The sequence below is a fragment of the Patiria miniata genome, unplaced genomic scaffold (genome assembly GCF_015706575.1).
Source record: "Patiria miniata isolate m_02_andy unplaced genomic scaffold, ASM1570657v1 HiC_scaffold_26, whole genome shotgun sequence".
In the NCBI taxonomy this organism is placed as follows: Eukaryota; Metazoa; Echinodermata; class Asteroidea; order Valvatida; family Asterinidae; genus Patiria; species Patiria miniata.
Window position 1 is genome coordinate 9,459,959 of NW_024037065.1, and position 11,321 is coordinate 9,471,279.

At 39.3% G+C, this 11,321-nt stretch overlaps 2 protein-coding genes across 2 annotated transcripts; one reads left to right on the forward strand and one right to left on the reverse strand.

The window, feature by feature from the left end:
• Positions 1-1,233: 1,233 nt before the first annotated feature.
• LOC119734124 (protein YIPF6-like) lies at positions 1,234-7,008 on the reverse strand. Its single transcript, XM_038207480.1, has 7 exons — positions 6,912-7,008; positions 5,794-5,916; positions 4,958-5,036; positions 4,436-4,478; positions 3,992-4,141; positions 2,767-2,930; positions 1,234-2,163 (listed from the first exon to the last, which is right to left on the reverse strand). The coding sequence occupies exons 1-7, from the start codon at positions 6,942-6,944 to the stop codon at positions 1,988-1,990; spliced, it is 768 nt and encodes a 255-aa protein (XP_038063408.1). The 5' UTR covers positions 6,945-7,008; the 3' UTR covers positions 1,234-1,987.
• A 291-nt stretch (positions 7,009-7,299) lies between these two features.
• Positions 7,300-11,320, forward strand: LOC119734126 (microsomal glutathione S-transferase 2-like). Its single transcript, XM_038207483.1, has 5 exons — positions 7,300-7,502; positions 8,485-8,584; positions 9,078-9,148; positions 9,494-9,575; positions 10,269-11,320. Exons 1-5 carry the CDS (start codon positions 7,415-7,417, stop codon positions 10,414-10,416), a joined length of 489 nt encoding a protein of 162 aa, XP_038063411.1. The 5' UTR covers positions 7,300-7,414; the 3' UTR covers positions 10,417-11,320.
• Position 11,321: the final 1 nt, after the last annotated feature.

Below are 11,321 nucleotides of genomic sequence, written 5' to 3' on the forward strand. Positions count from 1 at the left end.
CTTTGTGTCGTGACTTCTTTATTTGTTATTCATTTGTTTATGACTGTTGGAGTTACTGGCGTTTAGACTTGGCAATGTCTTAAAGCAATCCTTTGTTTCCCCATGGTATATCTGTGTACTTAAAAAAAATCAACAAAATATGATTTATTATAAGATGGAATTTTGCGTCGGGGGTGATATAAATCAAATTAGGTTTTACCCTTCACCGACGATTTTTTTTCCAACTTTCACTTGGGAGGTAACACACTGAGTATACAGTGTTTAAACGTCGGTGAAGGGCAAAACCTAATTCAAAAAATATGATTTAATTTGGATTTTTAAAAAAATTTTGAAAATATTCATTTTTTATGCACAAATAAGTAAATGGAGACCTACTGATACATAAATAAGAAAAACCAAAATGGGATACAAATATACATATTTTAGGCTTTTATTGTCAAACTGCTGCTTTGTTTTTTTGTATGAAAAAAACTCTAAAGACATTCTTCCTAGCTAGTATAGGAACACTCAACATGTCGACTGAATGACTATTTCAAGGTTATATTATGTCCTGGATATAGTCATTCAAGTCGACAACAATTATAATATAAAGTCGTCTTTCTTTTAAAATGAATGCAAAAATTGAAGTTAAGCATGCGCCAAAATATCAACATTTACACACAAAGTACATCATCAATGACTATTGTTAATTGGAATGACTTTCAGTGGCCCAAGACTTGGTCATAATTCAGTCGATAATAAACTTTGATCAAACGTATTTTCTCGAATATCACACATACCAACCAAAACCACTATGTATAAACCCCTGTACATGAAATTCATATTGCACACAATTCTACAAATTTACTCGTAAAGAAGTAAATGTATATAAACATATGAGCTGTCACCAAAAAAACAATGTTAGTTCAATTAAATGATCTATAATGAAGCAGAAGAAAAGGTATATCTTATTTATAAAATACAGCTTAAAATAAAGTGTAATGAAAAAACAAATGTTTTACAATTATCTGCAAGACAATTTCATGGTGGTTTTCAAAAATTCAATGCATGTAGCTTATGAATCATTTGATTAACCCTAACTCCCTAGCATGATATACTAGAAACCATACCCATCCGGGCAAATTCCAACACCATTGGGGAAACTACACACACATATTTCTGACTTTGATTCTGGAGGTGTGCCAACCCAATGTAAAAGACTGTCAGTTTAGGGGTACTGTACCCATCCCGACAGATTCCAACAAAACATGCTGTTGTGGTTTGATGGGTTGAGTTCTGTTAGGGTTAATATAGGTTTTCCCAGCCAATTTCAGGTTAAATTTTAACACGAAGCCAATTCAAATTCGATGTAAAATGAATTCTCCCTGATGTGAGCATTCAAACATCAAAGAGTCTTTCGATTTCAATATATGAGCAGTCTTTCGATGTAAGTTCGTTCAAATTCAAATACTTGTTTTGCTATTGATATTCGTCGGAGGCCTCAGAAAGAGGTTGACGCAGATCAAGAGGTTGCACAAAAACAAAATTGAATAACGATAATAGGGAACAAGAAATCCCAGTATGAACAAAATCGAAAAATCCGCACGAATCTGAATGCATGTTGACGAAAATGAACTTTTCTTTGCTGAAATTGGCTGAGAAAACCTATAGTCATTAACAAGCTGAATTAAATCCAATCTTGGGAATTTGACATTTGGACGACCCAAGATATTGTTAGCAAACCTCACATACTCATGCATTAGCTTGAATACAGTGTGTGTGTGTGTGAGGTATGCTCAGAATTGTTTAGGTCAAGGTGCCAACGTTCCCAAGACTTGATTTGATTCATCTTGTCCCTGGCACCCTCTTAACGCCATAGTGGCTTAACCATGCTTGCCAGGGATTGGGACCAGCCGTATAACAGAGAAAAAAAAATCAGTATTGGAACAAGACTAAGTGTTGAACTTTGAACTTAAAACAAGTGCACCATGTACGCTTCCAACAGCTTTTAGAGCTGTTTGGTTGCTGCCGTTATTACGTCGTGTGCCGCTGGCTGATTGCCAACTCGGCCAGCACTGAGCGAGATGATCATCCAGCCAATCACAAAGTAGAACAGAAAGATGGGATAGACGGCCAGGAGCTTCCTGTGTTGCGGCTGGCTGTCTGCCAAGAATGCCAGGGAGGCTGTGGAGAGAGACGTTAAGATTTCAACATTTGGTTCTGTCCTTAACCAGTTCATGCTGGGATTATTTTGACAAAAACGGAACGAGGCGCGGGATTACTTTTCACTCGACCTCAAGCCAGGCGGGTTGAAGCCATGACCCTCGGGCAGCACACTCATATTTCCAGCTTCGCTCGCTGTGAGCGGGTCGCATAAAAGCACACTCCTAATGTTCCAGTGTGTTCATGTCATGCTTCCTTCACTGGCCCTTGTGAGCTGGGCCCAATTTCACAACGCTGCTCAGCACACGATTTCTGCTAACAGAGCGTCCGTCTATTTCATGGAGACCGTAAGCATAAGCACAGCAAAAGGCACACTAACTTAAGAGGAAAAATTTGCTTAACTTAGACACGTAACAATAGAAATCTCCATGTACGCACGACCGTTACCACATCCACGCCGTGAAATAGTGCTTAAGGTTAGCAAATTTTTCTACTATGCTAAGCACAACTTTTCTGCTAACTGTTAAGCAGCATCGTGAAATAGGGCCCTGGCCACATAGTGTACCTTCATTTCATGCACAGAGTTCAATTATTCTTTTTTTAAATATCGGGGATCATATTTACCCAAAGTTGACCAGACGAAAGCGCAGACGACCATGACCAGATGGATAATGAGTAACAGGCTTGATATCCTGTCCTGGCCGATCATGGTGACCCTGCAGACGATGAGGCTGATGACCAAGGGTAAGATGCAGTAACCCAGCACGCAGACACTCTGGAAGAAAGAGCTGTATGTGGAGAGACGAAGGAACATATGCACAAATTTGTATTCAAAGCTGGAGAGCAATTGACCTATCGCGGTTGAATCACGTTAGAATCGCGTCAACGCAGCTTGTGAAATATTGTCAAATAACATGATATACAAATGGACGCGGAACGCGCAAAATCTGAGGCAAACAAAACTTAGCGTACACAAATTCCATAGGGTTGTCTAAGGGGCGTGGCCAACTCACAAACGGCGACAGATTATTGTCCCAAACAATGAGCTCCGTTTTGAGGCACATCGAATAGGCTTGGGCAGGTTCAACATTTTTGGATTTAATTCTGATTCTGTCAGAAGTCACAAATCTGTTCAGAATCAACATTAAATTTTCCTGGCAATAATTGAGGAAACTTATGAACTGAAGTAGTAAATAAAGGTCATTACATGATGTTATCACTTAAATATATTAATTTTTCAATTGAAAAAAGGGTAAAAGCCTTTTTTTATTTACAGATGCAAAAGATCAATTTGGTTTGTTGTGCTATCTGTCTTGCATGCTATTATATTAAAAGCTCTTTAGAGATTTTTCTTTTTTTGGGGGGGGGAGGACACCAGATTTTGGTTGTTTCCCTAAGAATTGCCCAATCATTGAATTCATGTTGGAGTCCGCGCATCTTAAACCATTAGCAACTTTACTACATTGTATTACATTGTGATTATTCACTGGAGAATCTACGAAACCATAGAGAGCTCAGGTGGTTTTGGGCGCTACAGTGAGTAATACTTATAGGCAGGGCGGTTTCGGGTGCTACAGGGAGTAATAGGCAGGGTGGTTTGGGGCGGTACAGTGGCTGAAGGGTTAATGACTGTCAAGCATTGCCTTGTACGAAATTGTGTTTCATGACCAAAAGGTTGTGCATGGTTTTTCACTGTTTTCTGGAAATGTAATATCCACTGAGATGAAACTTAAGGTTTTTGAAAATTCTTTGTTGGCTTTTGAGTGTCATTGTTACAGGAAGCGAACAAAAAATGGGTGAAAAGCAAATGATCCTATATGCCTTTAAGGGTGTTCATCTTTGCACTCACATGACCCCGCCGAGAAGCTTGGAGTTCAGAGCCACCACGATGGCGCCGAATGAGATGAGGGCAAACACCTCCGAGAATTGGGCGTTGATTTTTGTGCCGTCGCCGTCCTTATCAGATGTCGGAGTAGGACTTGAGGAATCTTGAAGCAACCTTGGACATGGGAGACAAAAAAAGGTCACCTTTTCATTCACAAATTGACAAGATTTGCAGACCTGAGTGGGTGGTCTTGACTGAAGATAAAGGAAGGCGGAACAAAGTTTTGGGAAAATAACATGTTTTGAGAATCTCTCAATTTTACTTCTGTGATGTGCCCACTGACGTGCCAAAGTTGTTCTTTTTGACACTGCCTGTATAAACTGATGTTGCTGGGAAGATGGAACACAACTAGATGTTTTTTCATCAATTTACAGCAATAGAAGAAAAGAAGAGAGATATTTTACTTACATTGCAAACAATGTACACAGCACCAAAGGCCCCCACAGATCCCCTGGAAAATGAAAAAAAAAAAAAGGGCCAAACACATAGTAAGCATTTGTATCATTGTGATTTTGTTATATGGTCATGATTGTTGGTTGTGATGGTTGGAATTACAGTAAGCCCCCCCCCCCCAAAAAAAAAACAATAGTTCTGCTTCCGGTTACTTTATCTACCCTATTTTGACAGCCCCTACCCTAATTTTTGTTTTGGGAAAAATGAGGGAAAATTCCCTAAAACCATCAAGTTGCCTTTTACCCTTGACTACACGCAGACACCTCCATATGATCGTACACACAAAAAATTGCCCCCCCCCCCCCAATAAAAAAATTCCCTACCTACCTACCCTATTTTCAAATGCCATGTAATCGGAAGCAGAACTATTTTTTCACGACAGTTGTGCAAATAACTGTTTAAAGTGAAAACCTATAAAAGCTAAGAACTGTTTTACTGCATCAATAAATCCTTCATATCTTTCATTGACTAACTTACAGTCTTTCAGGAGAGCTCTGCTCTGTTTCGGGTATAAGACGTGGAACAACTTCACCCCAACAGCTCGTAAGTCTCTCATCTGAAAGAAAAGAAAAACCAAAACATGTGTCAATATGTCAAGATGTAAGCTTAACATTTACACAAAGACTAAACAATTCACAAAACTACATGAAAAAGATTTAGGAAAACTATCCCCTGAAATCCATATTCGATCTCAGACTTGTCGTCAATGATATTCAAAAATTTGATTTTGAACGACCAACCTGTAAGAAATCCGAGGAAAAGTGTTGTAAGCCAGTCCATCACAAGTCCATCACAAGTCCATCACAAGTCCATCACAAGTCTGTCACAGATCCATCACAAGTCCATCACAAGTCCATCACAAGTCCATCACAAGTCCATCACAAGTCCATCACAAATCCATCACAAGTCCATCATAATCCCATCACATGTCCATCACAAGTCCATCACAAGTCCATCACAAGTCCATCACAAGTCCATCACAAGTCTATCACAAGTTCATCACAAGTCCATCACAAGTCCATCACAACCCCATCACAACCCCATCACAACCCCATCACAACCCCATCACAAGTCCACCACAAATCCTTCAGTCTCAGGTCAAGTCCCAAACTATTCAAATGAACTGTGACAAAAGCAGTCCTTTGTAATTGTTCATCCCAACACTTGTGACTGGACTTTTGTAAAAACACTTTGTGATTTTCCTTTTGACCAGACTTGTTATGGATTTGACAACAGCACTGTGAGAGGGTTAAATGCTGAACAATTTTTAGAGGCATTAACATATCAAAAATCAAAGGCGGCCAAAAACTTACGACAGTAAATCTCACTGGCTCATCCAGCGTTGATAGTTCCGAGTCATCTTCGGACGCTCCCGGTATCGTGATGTCTCCATCCACGGGATGTTCCAACTCCAAGTCTGTGAACTTGGTATCAAACTATTAACAAAATAGTTCAGATAATCTTCGTAAGTCAATATTATGAAGTATGGCCAAACAAACAAATTAGTTCTGCTTCCGATTACGTGTCAGTTTTAAAATAGGGTCGGTATGTCAAGAAATAATTTTTTTTGGCACTTGTTTTTTGGCTGATTTATTAACTTTGGTCATGCTCTGGTCGAGGCATATATCACATCCAGTAATGATACCACGAAACATGCTCCACAAAAGTCATCCGACACGCCCCCTAAAATAACGATTAAAAGAAATATATTTAAAACAGACGATACTTGAACTAAAATGAAGGAAAATTTAAGTCCTTTACATCACTATTTGCGAAGAGAAAAAGGCCAACACGGTCCGTATTGCGTGGTATCAGCGTGTGTGGACTGCCATGTTGACCGACCACCGCATGCGTGCATCGGCGACGGTCATACGGAAAATCACACTTCACTGGCTCGTTACAAACACAAGCATTGAGACCTCACAGAAATCTTCATTACAGATTTTGATAGTTCTGTTTTCTGCTCATTTTCAATGCTGTTTGCATGAAATCTTAAGTCTTAGTTTTACGTTGTCGAAGTTCGAGCATGTACCACGCTAGCTGGCTCCCACCCCTTTCATTATCGTTCTTGCTGTTATCTAGCTTTGGGAACCACTGTACCACTAGCAAAATTCAAATTGATATGATAAAATTCCTTCATATTTGATCTACGGGATTTATTCCCGAAAAAATGTAAACAAAGACATCGCCAACTGCAAAGTCAATGGGAAAGTGTTTAGCGCCCTCTTTTGACCACAAAATCAATATTAAAACATGACCGTCATGACCGTGCGTAAATAAGTAATTGGCCTTTTCATTTGATGTACATTTTTTCTGCTTAAACTATATCTATATCAGTTCCATTTCATGTCATTCAATGATAAATGAACTTAGTCTCATGTTTCGTATAAATGTAGCAGATTTTAGCCCGACTTAATGGAAAAATACCAACCTTTTGAGATGGTTCTATCGTCACGTCAGCCATGTCGAATTCGTACTTACGTGTATCGTGTCTGAAGTCCTCTTTCTACACACGAAATCATGTGAGGAAATCAAAGACAGGACAGGAGCACCAGACTAGATTACACTAGTCTTTTTCAAAGCGTTTAAAGCAATCAAAACGGCAAATTTTGAACAAATTTTAGTTCACAAAACTCCATGCTTTCCGAATTGTATACTGTTTGTGTTCTGTAGTATGATCAATCTTAAAACATTAATGTGAAACTGTTTTTATGGAAAAGGAGCATATCGGGAACATCAAATCCTTGATACCCCTTCATAAAACCAAGACTACTCAAAATCAGTGTGCTTTTTTTTAACTATTGGTGGCGCTATTACATTTCACTGCTATCAACACGACTTCACGCGGTAGCACACCCCTCCAAAATCAGCCGTGCTTAAAAACTTTTTTTGAACCTGTAAAAGTTAGACAAGTTCACGAAAACTGCCAGAATCATGAGCGCGAGTATACTGTCGCTGCTTCTTCGCGACGAGGCAATGATTTTCCCTGCCGTTGTGTCGTTATTGCACGCATATCAACTGGGTAACTACTCCCATCCCACTAGTTTTAAGTTTAAGACTTTATTTTTATTTAGTAACTTTTGTTATACGAAGTGGCTATCGTTACGGCACTCGTTGTTTAGCGCCCTCTACGATATTTTTTTGGTACGCACGCAGGTATATAATTATTTGTTTCCACACGTTTTATCGAGCAGTGCGCCAGCTCAGCCGATAGAGGGTAGGATTTTGCACCGCGAGGTTGCGGGTTCGGATCTCAGTTTTGCACTCGAATTTTTTTCCTTTTCTAACCTGAGGCTTTGGAGGATTTTTTTTAAAAGGGAAATAAAGTCCGAATTTCATAAAGTTCAAATTCACTTTTTTCCTTCTAATTTTATATTTTCTTGTCATGTTTTTTTATAAAAGTTGCCAGGTTGCAGTCTACCGTAACGATAGAAAATGGGAAATGCATTACGGCTGCCGTAACAATAGCCACTGCGTTTGTTATAATGTGGAGTTTTAACATGTTTAACTGTTGAGTTATTCTAACAATATTATTAATATTATGATGAATAATTTAGTAAAAGTATTAGTAATTATTTTGTGCCTAATTGGTCGTGTTTTGGAATGAATTTTGAGACCTAAGCAGTGTTTTTTCAAACTGCAACTCTAGGATCTTGGTCAACAAGACATGTGTTAATGTTGTGTTGTTTGGGAAAACATGGGGGAACAAGACTTTCTAATATTCATTTTCCAGTTGGAACAACCATGCGAGTTAGTGAGATGTGATGGCGTTCTTCCAAAAGTTCCATGTTATTGTTATGAATCTACCCCCTCCACTGATTTTGACAAATTTTCCTTTGAGTTTGTAACACTGTGAGTGTGAGCCTTTGGTATTTTTCTTTTGCAGCGACTCAAAGTACATAGACTAGCACTGGTTGGAATTAAAGTAAAATTTTAGATTAGAAACAGTATTAAAATAGACTTTAGATGCATCTAACGATTTTTGATTTTTTTTACCCCTACAGCAAACATGGCTAAGGCTGTGGGGAGTTTGCGTCGTAAGTTCAAGGTGTCCCCTCCGGCCATCAATGGAGATCCTGGCTTTGAGAGAGGCTTCAGGGCTCAGTGAGTGGGAAAGAAAGTAGTATCAGACGCCACAAAGTCTATGGAGAGTCGCGCGCATTTTCAAAGTATTTTCTAACAAAATCGAAAATGTCTTTTAGTCCTAGATTCATGTCTTTTTAACATTTTTGCAATGACTGACCTTCATTGAGATAATTAATGTATGATGAAAAAAGTGGCGTCAGGATGCAACATTCTTTCCAAATCTTTCAATTTCTTTTCAGTTTTGGAATTATCATTGGCCAACTCGAGACAAATGGGAATTTTTTGAAACCTAGACTTCGGCTTTTGGGCTTTGGCTCCACCTCCAGGCTTTGGCCACGTAAAGACATAGCCATTTCCCAAACCTCGATTCATTTCCAAGCCTTGGCTTCACCTCTGAATATTTCTAGCTCTAGCTCCAGAGTAGATTAATTTAGAACGCAAGTGCAAACTTTGAAGTTGAAGAACACAAAAACTAACATCAATTTTTATCAATTTGTTATTTTCCCAACAGACAAAATACTTTGGAATTCACTCCGATGTTCATGATTCTTCTGTGGATTGCTGCGAAGTTTCTGAACCCAGGTATGTTAGCACAAATGCACTGCTAGTACTAGCCTGAAAAAATATGGTACCAATTAAGGTAGAAACAGACATGCCACACAATAAAATCAATCCTCCCCTTTCAGAATTGGTCCTAAGCCACGCCCACCTTTGGTTTGTGTACATATTTCATAGTGCTTGACCAAGTTCGACCAAGCTTCCATGGTTACCCGACCAAAAGTCGTTAGTCGGTGCGCACTGTTTGATTGAATGACAGGAAAAAAAATTTAATGACAGTGAAAAAAATCACAAGGCAGTCAAATCAAAATTACGAATTGCTGATTGTTACTGACCACCAACTTTTTTTGTGTGTTCTTGTTCTGCTAGTTCTTGCAAGTGTGACTGCCCTTCTGTACATCAAGGCGCGTTCGGACTACTTTACTGGGTACTGCGCACGTGCAGAAGAAAGGTATGAATGGTCATTTTTTTTTTTTTTTTTTAATTCTTGATTGCACCGAATAAAGCGTCTGCTGCACTCTTAGGAATTTGTTTCCAACCCCAAAATTGCCCTTCAAACCCAGCTTGGAGCCTGTTTTTGCAGGACCCAAAGCGGCAGCCGTTTGTCCTCTGACAGACTGAGCCACTGAGTGACTGATTCACCGAGTATAAACAATGTCTTTATCTGATATTTCTGGCTCCGGCTTGACTAGATAACCTGGTCTTGTTGCTATAGATTATCCCTAACCCCTTGGGCTGTTTTGGCTAGAAACCCAGCTGAACACAGCAACATGCAATGCAACACATGTCAACATGACAAGCCTGCCCAGTGTAGCAAGATCCATCAGGTCAAAAGTCTCCAAGCCAAACTGCCTCAGAGTCTGTGGTCTCCAACTGCAGCAGGATACAACTGTGGCATTGTTCAATGGGACTAGCTCTCATTGTCTCATAACTGGCCGTTAATGCACTGGTGTTGGTAGCTCAATGCAGCAAGGTCCCACAGACTTTTACACCTGATGCACTGGGATGCGTCTGGCAGGGTTAGGCTGAATTTGGAACTCGGCCAATTCTGTGTCGAGAAGCTTCTTAAAATTTCTCCCAAAAGAGTTCAGAACCCCCCCCCCAAAAAAAATGGTCTTACTCTTAATTTTCTTTGGCCCTGCAGGAGGGGCCCGTTTGGTCGCAGTGTGAACATCATCATGCTGCTGTTTGCGTACAGCGCTATCGGCCTGACACACACCATCCTGGCGACATACTTCAACGTCAACATTCCCAAACTCGTTGGTTTGGGCGACTACATTCTGCTTGACTAACCACAAGTCAAGGAGCAACAGGCTAAATTGGGCAGCAAGACTGCGGCCAGCGTGAATCATCCGCTTCATTAATTCAGAGTACTTAAAGTGAACGTACTCACTAGCGTATTTGATGAAAACCATTCCATGAAATATTAGCGTTAGTTTAACTATGAATAAGAATACAAAAAGCCTTTAATAATATTCATAATTTATGCTTATAAAGCGTTTATACTGAAGGTTTCAAAGTGGTTACTATTCCAGTTCATTGGCCATGAGACCATTTTTATTTCTGCAGCAGCTGGAGATCAGCGCAATCTGGTCTCTACCTTCACAGGTACCCATTTATACTCCTGGGTGGAGAGGCAATTGTAGTAAAGTGTCTTGCCCAAGAACACAAACGCCATATTCCCATAAGCATTCGAACCCACGTACCATGGCCACACAAGGCAAACACCGTAACCTTTGGAGCACAGCGCTCCACAAAATTTAGCTTTTACAAAATTTAGCACAAGAATTGTTCTGAACACCTTGATGAAGTCTAAAGTGAACATGATTCAGAAGAGAATTCATAAATCAGGTATAAGAGAGTCTTTTCAGATCAAGTTAGCTGGAATCTGTTCAAATATTTACACATAATCTTGAATACGTAAGGAAGTTGAACCAATATTAGGTTTCAAAAACCATATTTTCATTCCAACTTCATCTCGTTAAGTTTGTTTTTGAAATTTTTAAAGAAATTGTTGGTAAAGCAACGTATCTATGAAATCAGTTAAAAGCTTTAGTTAGCTAGCTGTATCATGCCAAAAAATCAAGTTGAAATGTAATTATTTTTACTTTAGTTTTCTTCTAATTGAATGTCAAAATTAATAAGCAGAGTGTGTGTTTTTTTAGACTTGTGAAATAAATCAAAATTTCTAACAAAG

Coding starts and splice junctions, on each gene's coding strand:
- LOC119734126 (XM_038207483.1), top strand. CDS start 7,415: ATGAGCGCGAGTATACTGTCGCTGCTTCTTCGCGACGAGGCAATGATT. Junction 8,585..9,077: donor GAGAGAGGCTTCAGGGCTCA/GTGAGTGGGAAA, acceptor TTTTCCCAACAG/ACAAAATACTTTGGAATTCA. Junction 9,576..10,268: donor TGCGCACGTGCAGAAGAAAG/GTATGAATGGTC, acceptor TTGGCCCTGCAG/GAGGGGCCCGTTTGGTCGCA.
- LOC119734124 (XM_038207480.1), bottom strand. CDS start 6,944: ATGGCTGACGTGACGATAGAACCATCTCAAAAG. Junction 5,917..6,911: donor CGATAGAACCATCTCAAAAG/GTTGGTATTTTT, acceptor TTTTGTTAATAG/TTTGATACCAAGTTCACAGA. Junction 2,164..2,766: donor TTTCGTCTGGTCAACTTTGG/GTAAATATGATC, acceptor CTCTCTCCACAG/CCTCCCTGGCATTCTTGGCA.